We start from the raw sequence: 22,049 nt of genomic DNA, 5'->3' as shown, positions 1-22,049 counted from the left end.
CGAACGGTCCAGGACCATTTTAAAAACAGTGGTGGCAACCTCACGGAGTTCAACAGCCTGGATAGAGTCCGGAATGCCCCTCAATTTGATGTTGTTCCTGCGCCCTCTGTTCTCCTGGTCATCAACTTGTGACAAAACATGACGGTTGAATGCGCGTTGGGAGGTCAGAGTCTGCTCCACAGTGGCCAATCGATGGTCTAGGTCAGCCGACATCTGTTGTTGCGCGTCGACCTGCGTCGACAGGGAGTGAAGCTCGGTCTTAAATTCCGTAACAATCTTCTCCTCAACCCTGCGGACCAAGGCCTCCAAATCCCGTTTAGTAGGCAAAGCGTGGAGAAGTTGCCAAATGTCCGGCAGTTTAGGACGCTTAGGACGGTGCAGCTGTGAATGGGTACCTTACAGAGAAGAATCAGAGGAGTCTGAAGACAGCTGGGCACGCAGCGCATCAGGGGTAGAGGCATAATCCAAGCTGTCCTGGGGGACCGACACCGGCCGAGTGTCATGGGAGGAGGCAGGAGCGGAAGGGCCGGGAGAGGCTGCCACTGCGGTCTGGTCCCAACACTTGTCATCGGCGTGCGACTGCGCCATCTTGGAGCCGCCGGGGCTTCGGACAGAGGAGGCCGTCGACACCAAAAAGCTGCGGTTCTATCCTGGAGGAGGAAGGAGGTTTGCGTCCAAGGTGCTTCACCATGACCAACAGTGGTCGTGCGGAAGGTAAGAAACCCGGTGGGAGACAATCTGTGCTCAGGGGTTCGGGAGCTGCTACAAGATGCCTCTTCACGTCCCATGTCTAGGCCACGCCCCCCTTTGTTGCGTTTTTTGAGACAAACCTAGAAGTGACTAAAAAATGAATGGGGAAAATCTAGTAATCTCTTATATTTCTCCTTCTTGCTCAATCCAGACCTAACAGCCGGGCAACAAGCAGCTTATCAATAACTAGCATCTGCCCGCGACTTCCTCAGTGGGTTGGTGTTGGCGTTGGCTCTGCTACATCTCAGCATATGCGCAGCATACTTAGTTGTATGTACATCTCTGCATATGGAGAGCGTACTCAGCTGTGCTACAGCGCTGCTTAAGCTCTGCTACATCTGGTGTTTTTATGTCATTGTGTGAGCAGCTTCTGTGTTGGAAATGGCTGAACGGATGTTGTAGAAATTTGTTGTAGTTCGAGCAGCCTGCTCCCGCGTCTCTGCTCTGCTACATCGCTGCATATATATAGGATACCTAGCTGTATGTACATGTTTGCATATGGAGAGCCTATAGAGGTGTGCTACAGCGCTGCCTAAACTCTGCTACATCAGGCAATTGTGATTACAGGGGTTTTGTTATGGGACTGTCTGAGCAGCTTCTGTGTTACAAAGGGCTGAATGGATGTTGCTGAAATGTGCCAAAGTTCTCCACCCTCCCCCATCAGAGGCAGAACAACACATTCCCCATCGTACTCACTGAAACTCTACACCTGATATACTCCTCTTGCCCACACACAGCCTGCATGTTCTGTAGTCTCCTGATGTTCCATGAGACTCCATGTTCTTCAGCTTTCACACTGTGCAGATTCATCCTATATAGCTCCGCCCACAAAATAATATGTAGCTCCGCCCACTGCCTAGCTTGATCCTATCCTAGAATGGCTCAAGATGTCATCACAGGTCCTCTAGTGTTGTGTGAACCTAAATTCCTTCACTGCGGTCGTGTAGTGATGTCATTTACCGGGATAAAAAGTAGCCTGTATTTTAATCGGGGTTCCTATCTATGTATGTGGCAAATTTCATTTCAAATCCGTTCAGCCGTTTTGCGTGATTGAGGAACAAACATTCAAACATCCACAAACTTTCACATTTATAATATTAGTGGGATAGGATACATTCAGATGTGAAAAGCAGAGAGAAATGACAAAGTGGGAGACATGAATGTGCGGATACTCTGCAGGGGCCAGAAGGTGCCTCCTGGGAGAGGGAAGAGAAAAGAAGGAAGAGTGAAAAGTGTTAAAAAGGTGTTATACTTCCTCTTTTTTAGTTAGGTAGGGATGAACCTATCCAAATGTTTAGGACTAAGCCCGAACCCAAAACTTTTGGTGTTCGAGCCCCCAAAACTGAGATTCTGGAGTATTCTGGAGTGGAGGCCCAGGAGAGTTGAGTATACAGAACAAACACTTGTACTCACCTTTCCTGGGCATCCTTGCAGCGTTGTGTGGTTGTCCAGTGTCCTCTTCAGTATTTTTCTGGCCTGGGGCATGTCAACGTCATGATGCTGGTGCACCCTATGTGACTGATGATGTCCCAATCACAAGCCTCAACATTGACCCCTTTGACAGATATAAAGTAGTGACAAATTTCCATAGATCTCAAGATTTTGTGCTGCCATCTTTCTGCAACAACCCCAGGTCCAGTAAAGAAGAAGAATTCTATGCCCTTGATGTTCATTGTTGTATCCTCACTTATCTGGAAACAACTAGGTAATGGAGAGTTGATGCAAATCTTTTTATCCAGTATCAGGGTCCTAATAAGGGCAGGAAGGTTTCTAAGACTTCGATTTGTAGGTGGTTGAAATTGGCTATCTGTGAGGCTTACAAAGCTGATGAAAAAGTATCTCCCAGGTCCTTTAAAGCCCATTCTACCAAAGCAGTGGCCATCTTATGGACTGAAATATCCTTGGCTGATATTTTGCTCACCGATCCCCACTACTATTTGATAAGTAGAAGTTGATTAAAAAAAACATAATTGGCACTCCTAAATAAAAGTTTTTTAAAAATAAGCAGTGGGGGCCACATAAAGGAGCGGGGCTCAGCAGGGAGCAAATCCAAGCCTGCATGCGCAACCATCGCTTCATGCACATGGTGTATTTTGGGGACCTAGAAGTCCCACTTTCTCATGATAGTTTGGAGTGCTGTGGATAAGCGATAAGTGTCTATAGTGGGGTGGCCCCCTGAAGTTCCATCAACAGTGTGCTAAAATTTTGTACAAAACTTTGGCACAACAAGCTGACCAATAGCTAGACAATAGTTAGACAAAAGCTGCACAGAATGTATCATCCAGCATAAGCTACTTTGATAAATCTCTATACTGACCAGTCTAAGATTACACTGAAGCCTAGTTCACATCTGCATTGGGGTCTCTATTCTGGAAGTCTGGTTGGGACCCCCGAATTGAAACGTAGTACGCATAAAAAAGCGGTTACCTAAGGAAACCCATGGACCCCATATACTGTAATGGGATCCGTGTGGTTTCTGATCAGTTTCCACACGAAAAATGCGGAGAGAAAAGTGCTACTTGCAGGACTTTTCTTTCCGATTTTTTTCCTGCAGAGAGGGTAATGGAATGATCCGAATGTAAATGTGAACCACACCTAATAGGGGAATTTATCATGTGTGGTATATATGAAGTCAGTTGTGCTAGGGACATCATGGCCATTGTAACAAAGTTCTCCAAATGTCTCAAGATGTTGATCACTTTGTTGCATCTTTAAATGTGTCTAGAGATGCTTCTTCAGTTGTTAATTTTTATTATAATTTTGTATTATTTTTCACAAATCATAAATGGGTATAGGGGTAACATGGTGGCTCAGTGGTTAGCATTGCAACACTGGAGTCCTGGGTTCAAGTCCTGCCAAGGACAACATTTGCAAGGAGTTTGTTTGTTCTCCCTGTATTTGTGTGGATTTCCTCCCATACTCCAAAGACATACTGATAGGGGAAAAATGTACATTGTGAGCCCTATATGGCTCACAATCTACATTAAAATCTAAAAAGAATCTAAAACTCTGCATAAAAAAAAAAAAATCATAAATGGGTATAAATCCTGCAAAACCGCAAGTAACGACATTTGTTTAGACTCCATGCACATGCTGATTTTGTTCTAATGACACAGAGCATTATAGGACTTGCTCTATTTTCACCGCAATGGAACGAACCATCGAACACCCCCTCATATGTCACACTTGGATGTATGCAATGTTACTAATTCAAGCAATAAGCCTTCTACAAACCGCTATGGCGCAAATAGCTCTAATTTGTCCCACATCAGATTATGACCCTATGTGTTCACTCTCAGATAGTGAGTGACTTGTAGTTTCCATTCAGCCAGTAGGGGGAGTAGTGTAGCTGTTGTGAGCTAATAAAGTGTGACCTGAACTTCCCCGTTGCGACACTTTCCTGGAGTGCTGAGAAACTCAAACCTGCTTGAGACTTGTACTAGTTCAGTCGATCTTCTTCAGATTAGAGGAAGCCAGGAGTCTATGGAGCTAATAATGGATGTGTCTACGATGGAAGTTGATGGTTACATTTTGCGGAGATTTTCAGGTGAGGGCAGGATACAGGAATTGCAATAAGGAAAGATGCTTACTATTGTGCCATAGAGGGAAGGCAAGAGGGGGTGCGATAATGACAGCACAACTGGCCAGAGCTGTAGAGTTACATAGTAGATGAAGTTGGATGAAGACAACAGTCCATCAAGTCCAACCTATAACTGGTCGGGATCAGTGTTGGGTGAAATTGGAGTCAGTTGTATAAAAAAAAGTTAACTTCAGCTTCAAATTAATCAGATTAATTGTAGTATTTTAAATTATATAATTAATAATATTGTATAAATAATTAGATGGATAGCTTGTTACATAGTTAATTTAATAGGAAGTCAATCCGTAGATTTTATTACTGAATTAGGCCAGTTGCAGATGACCGTGCTGCAACCGGCCTGCCATGAATTAAAAGCACGGGCTTCACACGGGGGACATGGGGATGTCTCCAATATGCCGCCAGTACAAGGGCCGTGCTTACGCGGCTACTTTCATTAAATTAATAGGAACCAGGGAAGCACAGGCCGCAAAATAGGACAGGAATAGGACCTGTCCTATCTGATGCGGCCCGGATTGTTGGCCCACACATGGGACCGTGAAAATCACAGTCATGTGTGTGGGCCTATATAAAAGAATGGGTCAGTGTGCTATCTGTGAAATGACGGATAGCACACTGACCCACACCAAGGTCGTCTGCGAGGGACCTTAGAGTATCTTTACTACTTCTCTGTGATCATGACTGTCAGCCATTAAATAAGACGTCAGAGCAGGAATCGGGCTGTGGAAAAATAGAGGTGTCGGTAGTTTAGCCTACTGATTCCAGAGTGTCCACAGACGTAGCATGACAGAGCCTGATATCCAGGACTGTCCTACTGGTTCCGGAGTTATGGATATTTCTTAAGGAATTGCTATGCATATACGTGACTTGAGAAACAGGGTTCAGTCTACATTAATATTTTTTTTTTTTCTAAATTTCGTCTCTCTAGCCATTATGGACACTTTAGAACCTGGGAAGCATCTTTGCAAATACAGTAAGTACACTTAAACTGAGAACTGAGGATCCCATATGGTCCTATTATTGTAATAATGTCCTATATCATAAATATAGGGGTCTTTATACATTATTATACACTTGGGACAAATCTGTATGTGTAATGATCCTAAATGGTTTTCAGTTCAGGCTAAGAGTATGTTCACACGACAGTCTTTCAAGTAGATTTCAGTACTTAAAAGTATTTGGTATTCAAGTCCTAAAGTCTGCATTTTGTAACTTTCAATGGGATAACATTTTGCTGTCCATTCAGACACAGAAGTTTCTTCTGTAGACATGAAGACTGTGTTGTTACTAAAAAGAACCTACATGCAAAGTTGTGCAGAAACTGTGGTAGGTAGCCACACATGAGCAAGTCCCATTTGGATCCATGGCACCTCCAATCCCAATTTCAGTGCAAAAACACTTCAGAGTTTTCCAATATGTATTACACCTGTATGAGGCCCGGTTCACATCTGCGTTCAAGTTTCCGTTCGTGGTGTCTACTTGGGGACCGCCAAATGGAAACCTATCTGCATAAAAAAATCGGTTACCTGAGGAAACCTGCGGACCCCATAGACTATAATGGGGTCCGTGTGGTTTCTGCTCGGTTTCTGCACGAAAAATGCGGAGAGAAAAGTGATGCTTGAAGGACTTTTCTCTCCGTATATTTCCTGCGGTTAGTGGAACAAAATGGCTCGAACGCAGATGAGAACCAGACCTAAACATAACCTTCTCTGTGGTAATATTGGATAAAGCGTAGCTCCAACTAAATGGTAATACAGTGAAACCTCTCTGGAAGACCACTCCATACCCAGACCACATTTTCTACGATAGCTTTTCAGTTTTACATATTAACGTCCTACTTTGAGAAGACCACCCCTCATTTTAAAGGGATCTTATCATTGGATACCCTTTTTTTTCTCGATAACACGTAGGAATAGCGTTAAGAAAGGCTATTGTTCTCCTACCTTTAGATGTCTTCTCTGCGCTGCCGTTCGGTAGAAATATGGGTTTTCTTCGGTATACAAATGAGTTCGATCACAGCACTGGGGGCGGTCCCCAGGGCTGAAACAGCACTGGGGCGTCGCCAATGCTGCGAGAGAACTCTCCAGTGACGCCTCTTTCTTCTTCTGGAACGCCCTCTACCTGTGTCTTCTTCCGTCCTGGGTTTCAATCTTCTAGGCCTCGGGCAGAGCTGACTGCGCATGCCTGAGCCGCAAGAAAATGGCCGATTACACAGTAAGCTGGAGATGGCGTTCCAGAAGAAGATGGAGGCGTCGCTGGAGAGTTCTCATGCAGCATTGGGACGTCCCCCAGTGCTGTTTGAGCGCTGGAGCCCGCCCTCAGTGCTGCAAGAGAGCTCATTTGCATACTGAACAAAACCCATATTTCTAACGAACGGCGGCGCAGAGAAGACATCTAAAGGTAGGAGAAGAATAGCCTTTCTTAAGGCTAGTCCTATGTGTTATCGAGGAAAAAAGGGTATCCAATGATAAGATCCCTTTTAAGCAATTTTGGATTGTTTTCTCACTGGAAGCCGTAAGACAAGGGAATGTCAAGTACCCCTTCACTGTGCCGTGGGTAGAATACAAGTTAATGGTATAATTTGCTCCTACAATTTACAGTATTCTCTTCCTTTCTCATTTACTTTGTTGTTATTGTAAATGCAATAAATTTTCTGCCTACAATTTAATGGTGGAAATTCTGCTTATACGTCCTGTGTGGACATAACCTAAAGGCAGGGAATTTCAATTTCCGTCAGCTTTGGTTTTGCTAATTGTTAATCGTTCCAGTGTCATTAAAGTGTTAAATCATTTATATAGCGTCTCTCATTTATGAGTGCCCTGGAGTCACTCACACAGGAACATGGCCAGCCTTTGCCGCTGGAAACCTGTCAACTGTATCTAGGTTCCTAAGTGCTCTGGGATAGGGGGCTCATGTCCTTGAATCCACTCACAGGCTTCTGACTCCTTCCATTTATATTGTAGTTGTTCAAAGCACCAGTATTATACACCGATATTTGTAAAATGCACCGAAAAGTGGAGAATATGATAAGTGCCAAATTTATTATGGGTATCGTAACACTACATCGAAGCAAGTTTTGAGAGGGGTGTGACAAATCATAAATAATGATTCCCCTTCCCTGTTTGGTGAAGGGAACTATGATATGATGGGGACATCGGTGAAAAGGCACTGTAGGTGCTTGCAACACAAGATCATAGTACAGAGAGGGGGAATTATTATTTTGATATGGCATCAGTTTGCCTGATCTGCCTAGCCTAGAGATTCCCTGATGAGTCCCGTTGTTTTGGAATGTAATACGTATATAGACATGGCTTGTTAGGATCCTTGCTTGTAGGGCTAGCTTGGGGACTATTCTTGTCTGGGTGGGGAGTTCTCCACCTCCTGGTTGTTCCTCACTCCGGAGAGTTCTCATAAGGACGGGTTCACACCAGCACCCGATCTCCGTTTTGTAGGTTTCCATTTCCTACCCGAGAAACTGGACAGGAGACGGAAACTGGCAGGCAGTTTTCAAACCCATTCTTTTGAATGGGTTTACAAATTGTCCGCCAGTGAGTATCTTCTGCTCTCCGCTGCGAATCCGTTTTTTTTTTTAACCAGACACAAAGTTGGACATGCAGGGCTTTGTGTCTGGTTAAAAAAAAACAAAAAACTGTTTCGCTCACGGGCGCTCACTGGTGGACACTGAATGCCAGGTTTATGTCTCCTGTCAGCAGAAGACGGAAAACTCAAAACGGAGATCGGGCGCTGGTGTGAACCCGCCCTTACCGTGTATATTCTGGGGTACGTACAACTGTTCTGGTTATTGCCTATCATACTATGTGTTAAGTGGCACACTGTACTCTCCAGCTGGCATTGACTATTCTTTTGTCTTTGTGTCAATTTGGAATTTAATTTCTGTTTTTGGATTTTAGTGGTGTTATTAAATTTTTTTGTTTTTAATGTAGATTGTGAGCCCCATATTGGGATCACACGTACATTTTTTTTTCGTATCAGTATGTCTTTGTAGAATAGGAGGAAATCCACAAAATCACGGAGAGGACTCCAGCGCTGCAAGGCTGCAGTGCTAACCACTGAGCCACTGTGTTTCTCCTGTGTTAGTAAAAGTTTCATTTTAGCCTTTGCGGGTTTAGTTTGGCTATGTTGGGTTGTGTCATTACCCTTTCAAGAAGCTAGATCTATAATATTCCTTAAAGGGATTCTACCATTAAAAATAATTTTTTTCTAGTTCACACGTCGGAATAGCCTTAAGAAAGTCTATTCGTCTCCGGCCCGCTGTTCGGTTAAAAACCTGGTTCTTGACAGTATGCAAATGAGTTCTCTCGCAGCACTGGGGGCGGGCCCCAGTGCTCAAACAGCACTGGGGGCGTCACCAATGCTGCGAGAGAACTCTCTCCATCAACGACTCCATCTTCTTCAGCAACCGCCTCTTCACTAGTCTTCTCCCGGCTGGGGTCACACGTCGATGCCTGCACAGTCGGTTCTGCCATCAGGCCGCAGACAGTGCTGAGTGCACAGGCCGGCAGCCATTTTTTGGAGGCTGCTTACACGCGGGTTGACTGTGCATACCCACCGGCCACAAGAAAATGTCCGCTTACAATACTGTGTATTAAAGCGCTGTGGGAAAAACGCGGCGCCAACGCATCGTGGTACTTCCCACAGCACTTTAGACAGAAGGTTTTCAGAGGTTTCCTCTGCGGATTTTCTGTTTGACTTATACCTAGGGGGAAACCGCCGATGCTTCCGTAGGTATAATTGACATGCTGCGATTTCGAAAACTGCGCCGGTTTTGGAAATCGCAGCATGTCCCCAGCGTGGTTTTTACTGCAAAGTGGGCATGAGATTTGTTAGAATCCCATCCACATTGCTCTGACCGGTGGGGCCCCGGCCTTAAGTAAAAACCCTAATTCCTAAATAAACCTATCTACACTTGTGGCATTACTAGTAGCCATTTTCTCCCGCAGAGATAGAGACAACTCTGGAATCTCGTCTTTTTATTCTCCGTTCACTGCTGAAGTTTGACTTTGCATTTACATAACACTATACTTAGTACAAGGTTGGAAATATAGCGTGTCGTTTTTTTCTGTGCCACTTCAGACTTCTCCATGGTAACTGTAGGCTTGTTGGGCCTGGAGAAAGCCGCTTTTGTGGTTAAACATCATTAGTGGAACAATAGATGATGTCTGGTGACAATATGGGGCTGCACGTCTGCTCTGATCAGGTCACAAACTCCCCATACATTTCCTTGTTCCTTGTCTATATTAACCCTTTGTTACCACTCATGTTGCTCTCACTCTATACAAACAACAGTCTAGAAAACCTGTGATCAGATGAATGACAAGTGTGTACGGAAACTACAGACAGTTTATCTCTTATACACTTATCTATCTGCGGGGCCGAGTTGATATTCTGGATTCTGGGGCCAGATCCCTTTAAGAGAAGTATGATATCGCTCTACAGCACAAAGGGGTGAGGTGTGCATTAGCTGTACAGAGCACTATATTCTTTCTTTATTTGCTGTATTCTCTTGAGTCCTCACACACAATGGCAGCCCGTCAGCTCGATTTTATGTCACTGCCACTGTAGAACAAGAAAAATCTTGAAAAGACGGGCAGCTCCGAATGACACAGAAGTGTGGTACATGGGCTTATATAAGCCAACATGTGACCCTGTGTTCATAGCTGTGCCGCCAGATGACCAGAACAACGGACATATGGACCGCTAAGGCTACATTCACACTGCCTTTATTAATGTCTGTTGCTGTTATCTGTCATGGGATGACAGCGACAGACATTAAAGGGATTGTCCTGGAAATATGGATCTCTGCGAGGAGGCCGGGAAAGTGAAAAATAATGATAAAAAAAAAACAACAAAAACATTCTCCCCTGTGCTCCAGTTTTCCATCCAGCAATGCCCAGGGGCTTGTTCTGGCAGAAGTCCTCGCTCCTGGTGATCATAGGAAAGGACACAGAACGTCACTGGTGACATCTTATATCCTTTCCTTTGACCCCTGAGGTCACTGATTGGCCTCAGTGGTCTCATGTGGCGTGGACTTCCACCGGAACAAACCCCCATGCGCTGCTGGACCACACAGTGGTGGGGGAGACCGGATTGAGATTTGTAGCTCCTGGACAACCCTTTTAACTACAACCCTTTTAACTATAGCAGATAAACGTACACAGACGGAGTCCCAATACAGAAATTATCAGCAATAGAAAGCAGCGTATAAAGGGTTAAGAAGCAAGATCAATGAAATGCTTAAATAGTTACACCTTATCGATCCAATAATACCCCGTTCTTGGCATTTACAATGACAATTTATAGTAGACGAAGTTGTAAAATGCCATGAGTGAATGAATCCTATATTTCATTAGAGGTTTATAGGCATAGACGTTATGGGGCTTGTAATGGTTGTCAGTAATGGCACAGAGAGGAACTTCAAGGTAACACTGAGATTTCTAGTCTTCATAGAGTTGGAAGTTTCAACCAAGATGACTGTACATTCTTGAGGTGAAGTTGTTTGTTAAAGGGGCACTAGAATCAGAAAAGGGTAATCCAAAATTAGTTTTTGTCTGTGAGTATATTTTCACAGCCTACAATGAAAGTTTTTTAATACATACATTTCAGATTTTCTACAGCAGAAAAATTTGCAGCATCTCATTCTTGTGTGGATTAATCCTAAAGCTAACTATACACATTAGATTTCAGATAATTGTCATGTGACCGATCGATAATGGGATCATTTGTATGGACAATCCCACTATCAACACTGCCAACTAAACTGCTTGACTGGGGGGAACATAATGCAGTGCGGCTGAAATGCGGTACTAATATTTTCAGCCGACTGCTGGCCCAAAATATCTAACATGGCTGATCTTCTTTTGGCAAATTAAAGTCTGCGATCATCTGTTTCAAACAAGGGTTTGTGGTATTTTTATGACAGATTGCCGGATGACAGAAATCTATGTATGGTCAAGCCTTAGGCTATGTTCATACAGCCTAAGGCTTAAAAACAAAGGGCTGATATAATGCTGGTTACAGGACAAATCAGCCTCTGAAATCCACATGCTTTTTTGGGTGTATATATGAGTTTATTGGGATAAAATCAGCTTCTAAAACACTTGTTCCAGCAGAATCCTCACCACATGTGACTGCTAAGGTCAGTCAATGGCCTTACCAGTCACATGAAAGAACATGGACATCACTGGTGACGTATGCGAGTGATGTCCCTTGACTGTGACAGGTGAATAGGTTGGGTATTTATTTTTTTCACCTTCCCAGCCTCCTACAGAGATCTGTGATTCCTGGACAACCCCTTTAATGGGATGATGTTTCCAGGCGTATTTGATGGCTCATTTTAAGTGTTTGTACATGAAAATACTTGAAAGGTTAATGTGTGAACCTATTGTTAGGCTGGGTTCACATAGAGTATTTTGATCAGGATTTGAGGCCGTATCCGCCTCAAAATCCTGACCAAAAAGATGGTTCCCATTGAAATCAATGGGAGGCGGTCAGTTCTTTTTTCCGGGAGCCGTTCGTTCCAGCTCCCAGAAAAAAGAAGCAATATTCTTATTCTTCAGGCGGATTCGCCTCGTGACATCCGCCTGAAGACACTCCCTCCTCCCGACTAGACCCCGTCATTGGGCCTAATCCAGAGCGGAGTGCGCGACTGGATGCCGGTGCACCAGCATTCAGTCGCAGCAACCAACCGTTTTGAACCCTGTGTGAACCTGGCCTTAGGGTGTGTTCACATGAGCCTGAAATGCTAAAGGCTGTGGAGTCAGAGTTGGGACTCATTTTGGGTGGAGTCGAAGTTGAAAAAAGCGATCAGCTTCAACATACTGACTTAGGATAGGCCATCAATATGTGATTAGTGGGAGCAACCTCCCAAACCTGGCTGCCTGAGACTGCTGCCAGGCCCGGTATTATACAGTGTGCAGAGCTGAAAGCAGATGGCTTCATGCATTATGTAGAAGCCCAAGCTGCACTATTATAGCTCCGCTTCCATTAATTTTTATGTTGGTAGAGCTAAAGTAATGCCACTCGGCCACATCACATAGAGCTATCAGTTTACGGCTCCATACACTGTATAATACTGGGAAGGGCAGCAGATCTGTGTGGGTACTGGATACTGGCCCCCTACCAATAGATATTCATGGCCTATTCTGATAAAGATAGGCCATCTAGAAAGTAAAATCCGAGAAAAACTCTTTGATGTTATTTTATCCTTAGTCTGTAAGGTCTTGCGGCACGTATCATCTTGCACTGGAATGTCCTTGTTCAACATTGCTGAAGATGAAGGCTTATGACCAAGCATTAGGATGATGTCACCCACCTCACCTTAGTTGACTATAGACAGGTAGGCTTGTGTCAGAGACTAAGAAGTTTTTAATGGCAATAAGAAACTGATTTTTACTAGTGTTTCCCCTTAAAGTGAAGCTCCGGGAAAAAGCAGTTCATAAATCCAGATCTATCACATACATTTTCTATGGAAGAGTGTCCAAAAAAAAAATATCGAAAGCTTAATCTGAGATCTGATCTTTTTCTAGGCATCACTTATGTGCTAATGTTTCCAGTGATCTTATACTAAGCAATTGTGCTTAATGCAGTTTCTTAATGTATTCCTCGGGCGCTCTGTGGGAAGCTTCACATTAAGCTTTGTCAGTGTAGGTTACATTGTGATATGCTAAATAATCCCAGTTAATCCCAGCTAAGTAATCCCTGCAGGTACGACTTTTTCTTCAGTTCAAGAACTAAACAAACATGCTGGGAATAAAGATTCCATCATGTTTCTATATTAGGGTCTATTCACATTCACAAAAGCCTCCCATTGTTAGCAGAAAAAGGAACCCATTGAAGTCAATGGGAGGCTTTTTTTTCGGCGTTGAAATTCCACACCAAATTCCTCACCATTTTCCTCCGTGTGAATGAACCCTAAGGGTGCATTCACACTGAGTAAACGCTAGCTTATTTTGTAGAGTAAAATTACACTTGTAAATTTTGCTATCCCATTGACTTCAATGATATTTTTTTACAAGTGTAAAAATACGCCTGTAAAAAATACGCCTGTAAAAAATACGCCTGTAAAAATACGCCTGTAAAATGTCATTGAAGTCAATGGGATAGCAAAATTTACAAGTGTAATTTTACTTTACAAAATAAGCTAGCGTTTACTCAGTGTGAATGCACCCTTAGACTGCAGCTGGAGGAGGCTCCGCCTGCATCACTCATTCTATCGACATTTATGTTCGTTGCTCTCATCCATTGAGAGCAATTACAATAGTGTGACCCAAGCCTTAGAAATGAGCAGAAGAAACTGACTGGGCAGTCTGTCTAGGATACAGTAATAAGTAGAGATGAGCGAGTAGTATTCGATCGAATACCTTGCTCCCATAGAAATGTCAGTCCCTCGCTGATTAAATCTTTATAGCTTATCCTAGGTATAGGCCATAAAAAATCCCAGAAAACTCCTAGATGTTTCGGGTTCATTAACAATATAACCATATATAAAAGTTACGGGGACGCTAAGGATGCGTGTACATGGAGTTACGCTGGGCTTTTAAAAATACTCATTCACAGCCGTACATGCGAGCGCAGCGGACAGCTCCAGAACACTTCCCATTCACTTCAATGGGAGCGCTCGTAAAGCCGGCGTTACGAGCGCTCCCATTGAAGTGAATGGGAAGTGTTTGGGAGCCGTCCGCTGCGCTCGCGTGTACGGCTGTGAACGAGAATTTTTACAAGCCCGGCGTAACTCCGTGTGCATGCAGCCTAAGGATGTTGCCACACTATGTCAGAGTAGCAGAGTCCAGTTTGGCGCCGTCTGTGATTTCCATTCAATAAACAAAACTCTGGCTATTCCTTGTCACCACAATCTTATGTACAGAAACTCATGGCCATTTTGTACTGCAGAGGAATGGGATTTTGACCTTGTGCGGTTGCTACACTGTTTAGCTGTGTGCTATGGAAGTTGAATCATAGAAAACCCCGTCTTGGACCACAGCTACAGTATGTAGACATCATGTGACAGCGCCCTTATTGCTACAAAATATACGTAGGGCAATGTACTATTTTTGTGCCAAAGCCTTGAGTGAATAAAGACTGACCCTTTTCATGTCCTTTGTATTTTCTGTCATGTTTAGGTTATAAAACTGCAAGTCTGATTTCAGGCAAAGAGACAAGCAGCAATATCTCATGTAAATAGTATATTGGGTGGTTTCCTCTTCAGCACATCTCTATGGGATCTATTCTAGTTTCATAGAAGAATAAAACTAGCGGCTTTCTAACTGTTATTTCCCTTCTTTTGACCTCCTGACATCTGCTTTGTTTCAGTGCTTCCCTGTGAGCAAGAGTTTCACATTGCAGCCAAGACGAACAACATAGAGAAGATGCTACAGCTGATAAAGAGAGGGGTGGATGTCAGAGCCAAGAACAGTGTAGGTACCGTGTCCCTTCCACATTACTGCCAGTTTGTAGGATATAGTCTTCACATTTGCTTTGCAAACAAAGGCCTCTGAGAAGGTCGGCATGATGTTAAAGGGAGTGCCCTCTATTAGTTTGCTTGACTGAGACTTTGTCTTCCTAATTACATCATGGAAGATAGACTTGCAGATTCTCAGTCAGCGCCCTCTATTGGTGTGCATTCTTGAGGCACTGGCATCCTAATTACATCATGGAAGTCAGATTTGCATATTCTTCCCATGAACCGTCTCATATGGCATTTTATGCCTAGACCATTACTGCTCATTGCTGTTTTTGCAGTAAGTAAAAAACTGCCCCAGGGAAAGTTCAAGGTGAAAGAAGGACAAGTGTAAATTCCTTTTTTATGAATGTGAAAGAAGCAGAAACTTCTCTGTCAACCATTCATATCTGGGAAGTGTGGATAAGGATGTTTTATGGAAAACCCTTTTAATGTTGATCCTGTGTCCTTGTTGTTAGGGATGAAACTGGAATGATAAAGATTTTATACAGACACCAGTGAAAAAGACTTGAGCCTGGACTGACTAAGAGTTTCTTCACGTTCAGTGTGTTATTTGGAGCTTTCTATCATGGACTCTCTCTGTCTTCTTAACTTATGTTTCAGGTAGACAGGACAGCCCTACACTGGGCAGCAGGGGCTGGACATGAGCAAGCGGTCAAGCTGCTGTTGGAGCATGATCTCCCTTTGGATGATGAAGACTGTGTATGTATCTTGTCTATCTGGTAAACTAAATGGATATCTGTCTCGTTGTTTGTCTTTAAACTGCCAAACAATGGTTTTAAGATAAGACTAACAACAACAAAAGGGAGGTCAGCTAGCCAAGGGGTTGGTAACAGTCGAGCAACACAGTACAGAATCCCAATCCAAGAGAGTAGTCAAAGGTAAAGCCAGAGGTCAAGAATATGAATACAGGTAAGAAAACAACAAGAGATTTAGCCAGCATACACAAGTCAATAGCAAGCAGCAATGTGAATGTGAGCAAACAATAAATAGGAAGGAAGAGCCTTCATTCACACAGGAAAGGCTAACTTTAACTATTAGGGTCCATTCACACGGAGGAAAATGGTGAGGAATTTGGTGTGGAATTTTCCATGCAGAAAAAAAAGCCTCCCATTGATTTCAATGGGTTTTTCTAGCTTTTTTTTCCACTAGTGGAATTTTTCGCTAGTGGAAAATTCCACTAGTGGAAAAAAAAGCTAGCAAAACCCATTGAAGTCAATGGGAGGCTTTTTTTTCTGCATGGAAAATTCCACACCAAATTCCTCACCATTTTTCTCCGTGTGAATGGACCCTTAGAGGAGAAGTGAGAAATCAAGGTGAAGGAGATGGGTGTGGTGGAAAATCAATTACCGAAGTGAGGGTATAAGACAGTGTTCAGACAATACAATGAGAACCCAAAGGAAGAAATCACAGTCAGACATGCCTTCTGCGCCACAGCATGCGGTTGGAGGATGGTCCCGAAGCCAAGATGGGCGAGGATGTTACAAAAGTGTTGAGAATGGGTAGAGGGGAATAAGCTGCTGCCATACCACCCATAAAATCAAAGGACCAGAGGTATTTAAATACAGCATTTTCAAACCTCTTCCTTCACATATGTTGGACTGTTGGCACACTCCCATACACATAATATAGATGTGTGTAGGTGTACATGGTAGCCACATCGTTAGGATGCCCACTAATTTTTAATCTGAATAATACTCTTCTCTGGTACGGACACACTAGCATTATATGACCATTCAGGAACTAAGTCCTCCATTTCAGAGAGAGTAAAACTTTTCTCTCTGACGATTTTGGGCGGAAACAAATAGGACTCCGTTATAGTCTATGGGGTCTGCGGGTTGCTGCGGGTAACTGTTTTATAAGCAGATGGGGTTTCCATGTTTTTTGGGTCCCCAAGTAGACCCAAAGAACAAAAACCCAAACACTAGTGTGAATCTAGCATAAGTCATAATATTCCTAATTTCTTTTCTTTTATTCTTGTTTCAAGTTTGGAATGAATGCGTTACTATTGGGGGCATGGTTTGGACATCTTAAGGTTCTTCAGATCCTTGTCAATCATGGAGCCAAAATCAGCTGTGAAAACAAGGTGAGGTTCAGTATTCTGCAACACTGGTCCAAAAAAAGTTAAACATTCGACAAGTATTGTTATGGTAAAGAACTATCTATTCCTAGGAATGTTTTGTGAGGTTAGTCTTAGGGTGCATTCACACTGAGTAAACGCTAGCTTATTCTGAACGTAAAACACGTTCAGAATAAGCGGCGTCTAAAGCAGCTCCATTCATTTCTATGGGAGCGGGGATACGAGCGCTCCCCATAGAAATGAATGGGCTGCTTCTTTCACTCCGTGCAGTCCCATTGAAGTGAATGGGGAGTGCCGGCGTATACGGCAAGCTCTGCTCATGCCGGAGCGTACACGCCGGCACTCCCCATTCACTTCAATGGGACTGCACGGAGTGAAAGAAGCAGCCCATTCATTTCTATGGGGAGCGCTCGTATCCCCGCTCCCATAGAAATGAATGGAGCTGCTTTAGACGCCGCTTATTCTGAACGTGTTTTACGTTCAGAATAAGCTAGCGTTTACTCAGTGTGAATGCACCCTTAGCCTGCCTATTTTCTGTAGTCACCATTTACAATATCTGAAAGGAGTTTGTATGTTTTCCTTGTGTTTGCATGGATTTCCTCCCATACTCCAAAGACATACTGATAGGGCTCACAATGTGCATTCTTCCCGATATGGGTCTCACAATCTACAAAAAAAAAAGAAAAAAGATTGGTGGGGTTCTAGCACTTGGCACCTCCACCTATCACCTAAGCAGCTGATACACAGAGAATGGAGCGGGAAGCGACAGGTTAGGAATGACATAATCAGATCCTAATTAGGCCTGAAAGAATGGGCCTAAGCAGGAGTGTGTCTTGAGCTGAGGATGCCGTGGCGGACTCAGCCACAGGAAGATAAGGCATGTCGCTTAGTTTTCCCACTAGCTGAAAAAATAGCTAGCAGGAAAAAAAAGCGAGGGACTCCCATTGAAATGAATGGGAGGCCTTTTTGCAGATGGATTTTGATGCGGATTCCGTGTCAAAATCCTCCTGCAAAAAATTCTGTGTGAATTAGCCCTTAGATGGCCATTAAAGATGAGTTGGAAATCATAAGCAAGACAAACACGAGTAATCAGACAGGATGATAGCCTGACAAACAGGTGAGACCATGCACATACGTAAGTGGAATCCTTGTGGGTGCTCTGTTGTGTCTATAATTATCAGATACTACAATTTATGATGAAAGTCACCTGAAAATCCAACAAGGCAAAGCAGTGTTTTAAGAAACGAGTCACATCCATTAGATAAGAGTTGCGACAACTTTTGTCTTCAAGCCATTTCTTGCTGGAAATAGCAGTGCACTATTCTGCTATGTTTGCGATGAGTTATTTCTTGTAATATTATGTCATGTCTTGAATTTCCAGAATGGCCTGAACCTGCTCCAATGTGCTGCACAGAGAGGTCACATCAAAGTTATGGAGTTCATTATGGAAGATCTGGAGGACATCAAGCTAGATAAGACAGATAAGGTAAATGGCTCGCTTTGGCTGTACCTATTATTTTCCTCAGCAACTGTAGGTAAAGTGTAGATTTCTGTCCAGAGAGGTTGTTTTCCATATTGCATCATCCTGCAGTTTATGGTAATCCCAATTCCTCTGAGGTCTCACTTTTAACCTCTAAATTGGCAACAGATAACTAGTGTAATGCTAAATCAAGGTAATTTCATCCTTAAATAGGCACCTCTCCACTGAATCCAGCACAGCTGGATTTTTTTCTCTAGTCCCCACGGTTGCTGAGCAATCAGTGCAGTTAGTGTTGGTGCCTGATATGCCACTTAGGCTGTGTATTGCCAGTTGGGCAGTGTTAGACAGGACTAGACAAGGGAGCATGATTCAGAGCTAAAATTAGAGGTGGAGAGTGTCAGAGATCATAATCACCCTGACTTTCTGCTCCTGCCTGATATCATCCCCCTGATATGTGTGGGGAATTGCTCAAGTAGATGCTTGTACTAGAACAATGGGACTGGCCCATTCACTTTTGGACTCCTCGATAACTCTCAATTTCAGCATTTTCTGCACCTCTCCTGAAATGGCTTGTCAGCGAGCCTCGGGGACCCGGTACGGCCTCATCCGTACTTTCACATGGGGCTCAGTAACAATATCGTGCTTAATTAGAGATGTACGCCCGGGTTGCTCAGAGAACACATCTGTATTCCTAGCTACAAACTCTTTGCACTCTTGTTGCTGGCTTTTTGTGATGGTCTCTGCTGTTCCTACCCCTGCTGCTACTTCTGTAGTCCCAACTACAGCCTGTGGGGATTTCACGGGAGACAGTTTAGCTGGAGGCCTTTCTGTAAGCAGACTCTCTCTGCCTTTCCACGCCTTTAGCAGGTTTACATGATAAACCTGTTCAGGTTTTCTCCTACCTGGCTGATGAACCTTGTAGTTCACTTCCCCTATCTTTTCCATTACCTCATAGGGGCCTTGCCATTTGGCAAGAAACTTACTCTCCACTGTGGGAGTACAAATACTCGGTCACCGGGTTTAAAGGTCCTTACCCTCGCCAACCTATTGTAAACACGGCTTTGAGCCTTTTGGACCTCCTGCAGATGCTCTGTAACCATGGGCATGACTGCCGCTATCCTGTCCTACATACCAGCAATATATTCAATAACACTTTTGTGGGGGGTGGGTTCTTGCTCCCACTTCTCTTTGGCGATGTCCAAGAGACCCCTAGGATGTCTGCCGTAAACCAACTCGAAAGGGGAAAACCCAGTGGAAGCCTGTGGTACGGGAATCGGGCAAATTAGAAATTAAATCAGTAAGTTAAATAAATTAAAGAAAAATTAAAAATTTGTGTCTATTGCAAGCAAGCAATTCAGCTGGTATGGCAGAGCAGGTGCTGCAAAATCAGAATGGCTGCTCCTTAGGGGGCATTCACATGGAGTAAAGTGACGCTGATTCTGCCATGATAACTCGCGGCAGAATCAGCGCTGATAAAAAGACTCCTATTGACTTCAATGGGTTCCGTTTTCTGCACAGAACACATTGAAGTCAATGGGAGTCTTTTTATCAGCGCTGATTCTGCCGTGAGTTATCGTGGCAGAATCAGCGACACTTTTCTCCGTGTGAATGCCCCCTAAGTCCTCCAGATACCAGAATACAGGTATTATTTTTAGATTTATGGGGATTAGATTTCTCTTATTGGAGAGAGGATTTGATCTAACACCTACTATTCCCAATTACCGGTACCAGTGGGTTACCCACATTTTTTTTTATAGTTTTCTGATACTTCATTATTTTTACAGTGTAGGAAATAACTAACAATAACTACCCTAACTAAAAATTACAATAGGGGGTGAATATCAAGTATAAATCAATGTCATAAGTTTTCAGAAGGGGGGGGGGGAGACAATGCCAAAAGGTGCACATGTCCAGTGTATTTTCTGTCTAGAATGGAAGCTGTGCGACTTTTACGACATTTTTATGATTTATTTGCTTATGAACACATTGGAATTCAAGACATAGGATGAGTTCACTTCAAGTGTTAAATATTTGTGCTCTATGAACTAAAGAATAGTCACCTCTATAGGAGTTTCTATGACAGTCCACTGAACAAACAGAATTTTATCTGCTCTTTGTGGAATGTATAATAATAATGATTGATGTATATATATAGACTGTTCTAGTCTGTACTGCTGCATAGATTCCAGGAATAAGTACTGACACGGTTCACCTGAATCTATGTAAGGCCCCACGTAGGGGGCTGCAGCAAAAAAGCACTGCAGGAAAAACCATGGTGGCAACACATTGTGGATTTTCCCGCAGTGCTATTATCAGAAAGTCCGCAGGGGTTTCCTCTGAAGACTTTCTGCTTCTGTTATAGCTATAGGGAAACTGCCAGCATTTCCGCAGGTATAACTGACATGCTGTGATTTCCAAAACCTCAACAGTTTTGGAAATTGTAGTATGTTCACTGCGCATATTTTTCCGTAATGTGTGGATGGGATTCGCTAGAATGTCATCCAAAAGCTGCGTTATTTTTTTTCTTCCTTTTGCTGTCTTAGGCTAAGGCCCCACATAGCAAAGTAAAATATAGAATGTATCAATTACCTGTCCATTGTCCACCACCCCACTCCTGTTACGCCAAGTTCACACTAGCGGCAGGCTCTCTGTCAATTGGGTCCGTTGGGGGATCTGAAAGACGGTGAGCCGGACCACTAGGACAGCAGTTGCACAAAGAGACCGGCAGACCCAATTGACATTAGTGGGGTCCGCTGGGTGTCTGTCGTTTTAAAACTGAAAGGAGCAGAGTAAAAAGTCCTCTGCAGTTTTTGCAATGAGTCTCCCTTGGAGAGACTGGTGCAGATGTAAGTCCAGCCTTATTTGTTACCTCCTTATAGTCCAGACGTAAGCCACAAATAGAATATCATAAAGATCCATTATCAGCAGGTAGCCTACATACCTTATGCACCTTCTGTCCACATAGCAAAATACATGAATATAAAATATACAATTAAATAAGGAATGCTAGATTTTCTGACTGATACTGACCATTGTTAAAGGGATACGGGAGAGATGTATAAGAGGGAATGTAATCGCTGAATCAGACTGCGCATGGTTGGTTTGTTGTCTGTTACCACAGAGACACATGGGTCTACATAGAAACTCTTATTCTTTATTTTTTCCTTGGTTGCAAAGGTGGAGATAGCCTAATATTTGCTGAACCCTGTGGTTAGAGAGCAAACATATTAACAGTAGAATCCACAAGTACAAGGATTATTCTCGCCTTGCAGACATCTTTAGGGTCCTGAGACTGAATACAACTAGGGATGGAGATTTAATGCTCTTCCTGTACCTTTGTGAATACTACAGATGTTTTTCCCCTGGTATGCCAGTTGACTACTTGGTATGGGATTAAGATGAGAAAGATTGAGTTTTACTGGGGAAAGTTATAGCATTATGAAATATCCATCAGTACATAGCAGGTCTTGCCTTGTGATACATTTGACTATGCATAGTACTAATGTATTGTGTCTTCTATTTCTACGCTCCTGTATCCTTCAATAAAACAAGGTTAAAATGAAGAAGAGTATCTGACAGCTTTCTGTATAAATTTAGGAAGTCCCACGAGAGAAACCAGCCACATGTCCACAATAGGTATAATAAGTAATTACTAATAAGCCGT

The 22,049-nt window shown here is 43.3% G+C and overlaps 1 protein-coding gene across 2 annotated transcripts in view; it reads left to right on the top strand.

Moving 5' to 3' along the window:
• ANKDD1A (ankyrin repeat and death domain containing 1A) overlaps positions 1-22,049 on the top strand; it is a 41,187-nt gene that overhangs the window by 7,141 nt on the left and 11,997 nt on the right. Inside the window, exons 2-5 of one of the 2 annotated variants that reach the window (XM_075276173.1) lie at positions 14,678-14,785; positions 15,433-15,527; positions 16,813-16,911; positions 18,287-18,391. In XM_075276173.1, the coding sequence (XP_075132274.1) occupies positions 14,678-14,785; positions 15,433-15,527; positions 16,813-16,911; positions 18,287-18,391 (407 nt within the window). Of the gene's footprint in view, positions 1-14,677; positions 14,786-15,428; positions 15,528-16,812; positions 16,912-18,286; positions 18,392-22,049 lie in introns of those variants that run through there. The other variant, XM_075276174.1, reaches the window with a different exon arrangement.

The sequence above is a fragment of the Leptodactylus fuscus genome, chromosome 5, assembly GCF_031893055.1.
Source record: "Leptodactylus fuscus isolate aLepFus1 chromosome 5, aLepFus1.hap2, whole genome shotgun sequence".
Classification (NCBI taxonomy): Eukaryota; Metazoa; Chordata; class Amphibia; order Anura; family Leptodactylidae; genus Leptodactylus; species Leptodactylus fuscus.
The sequence above is the reverse complement of the archived record's forward strand: the minus strand, read 5'-3'. Positions and strand labels throughout refer to the sequence as shown.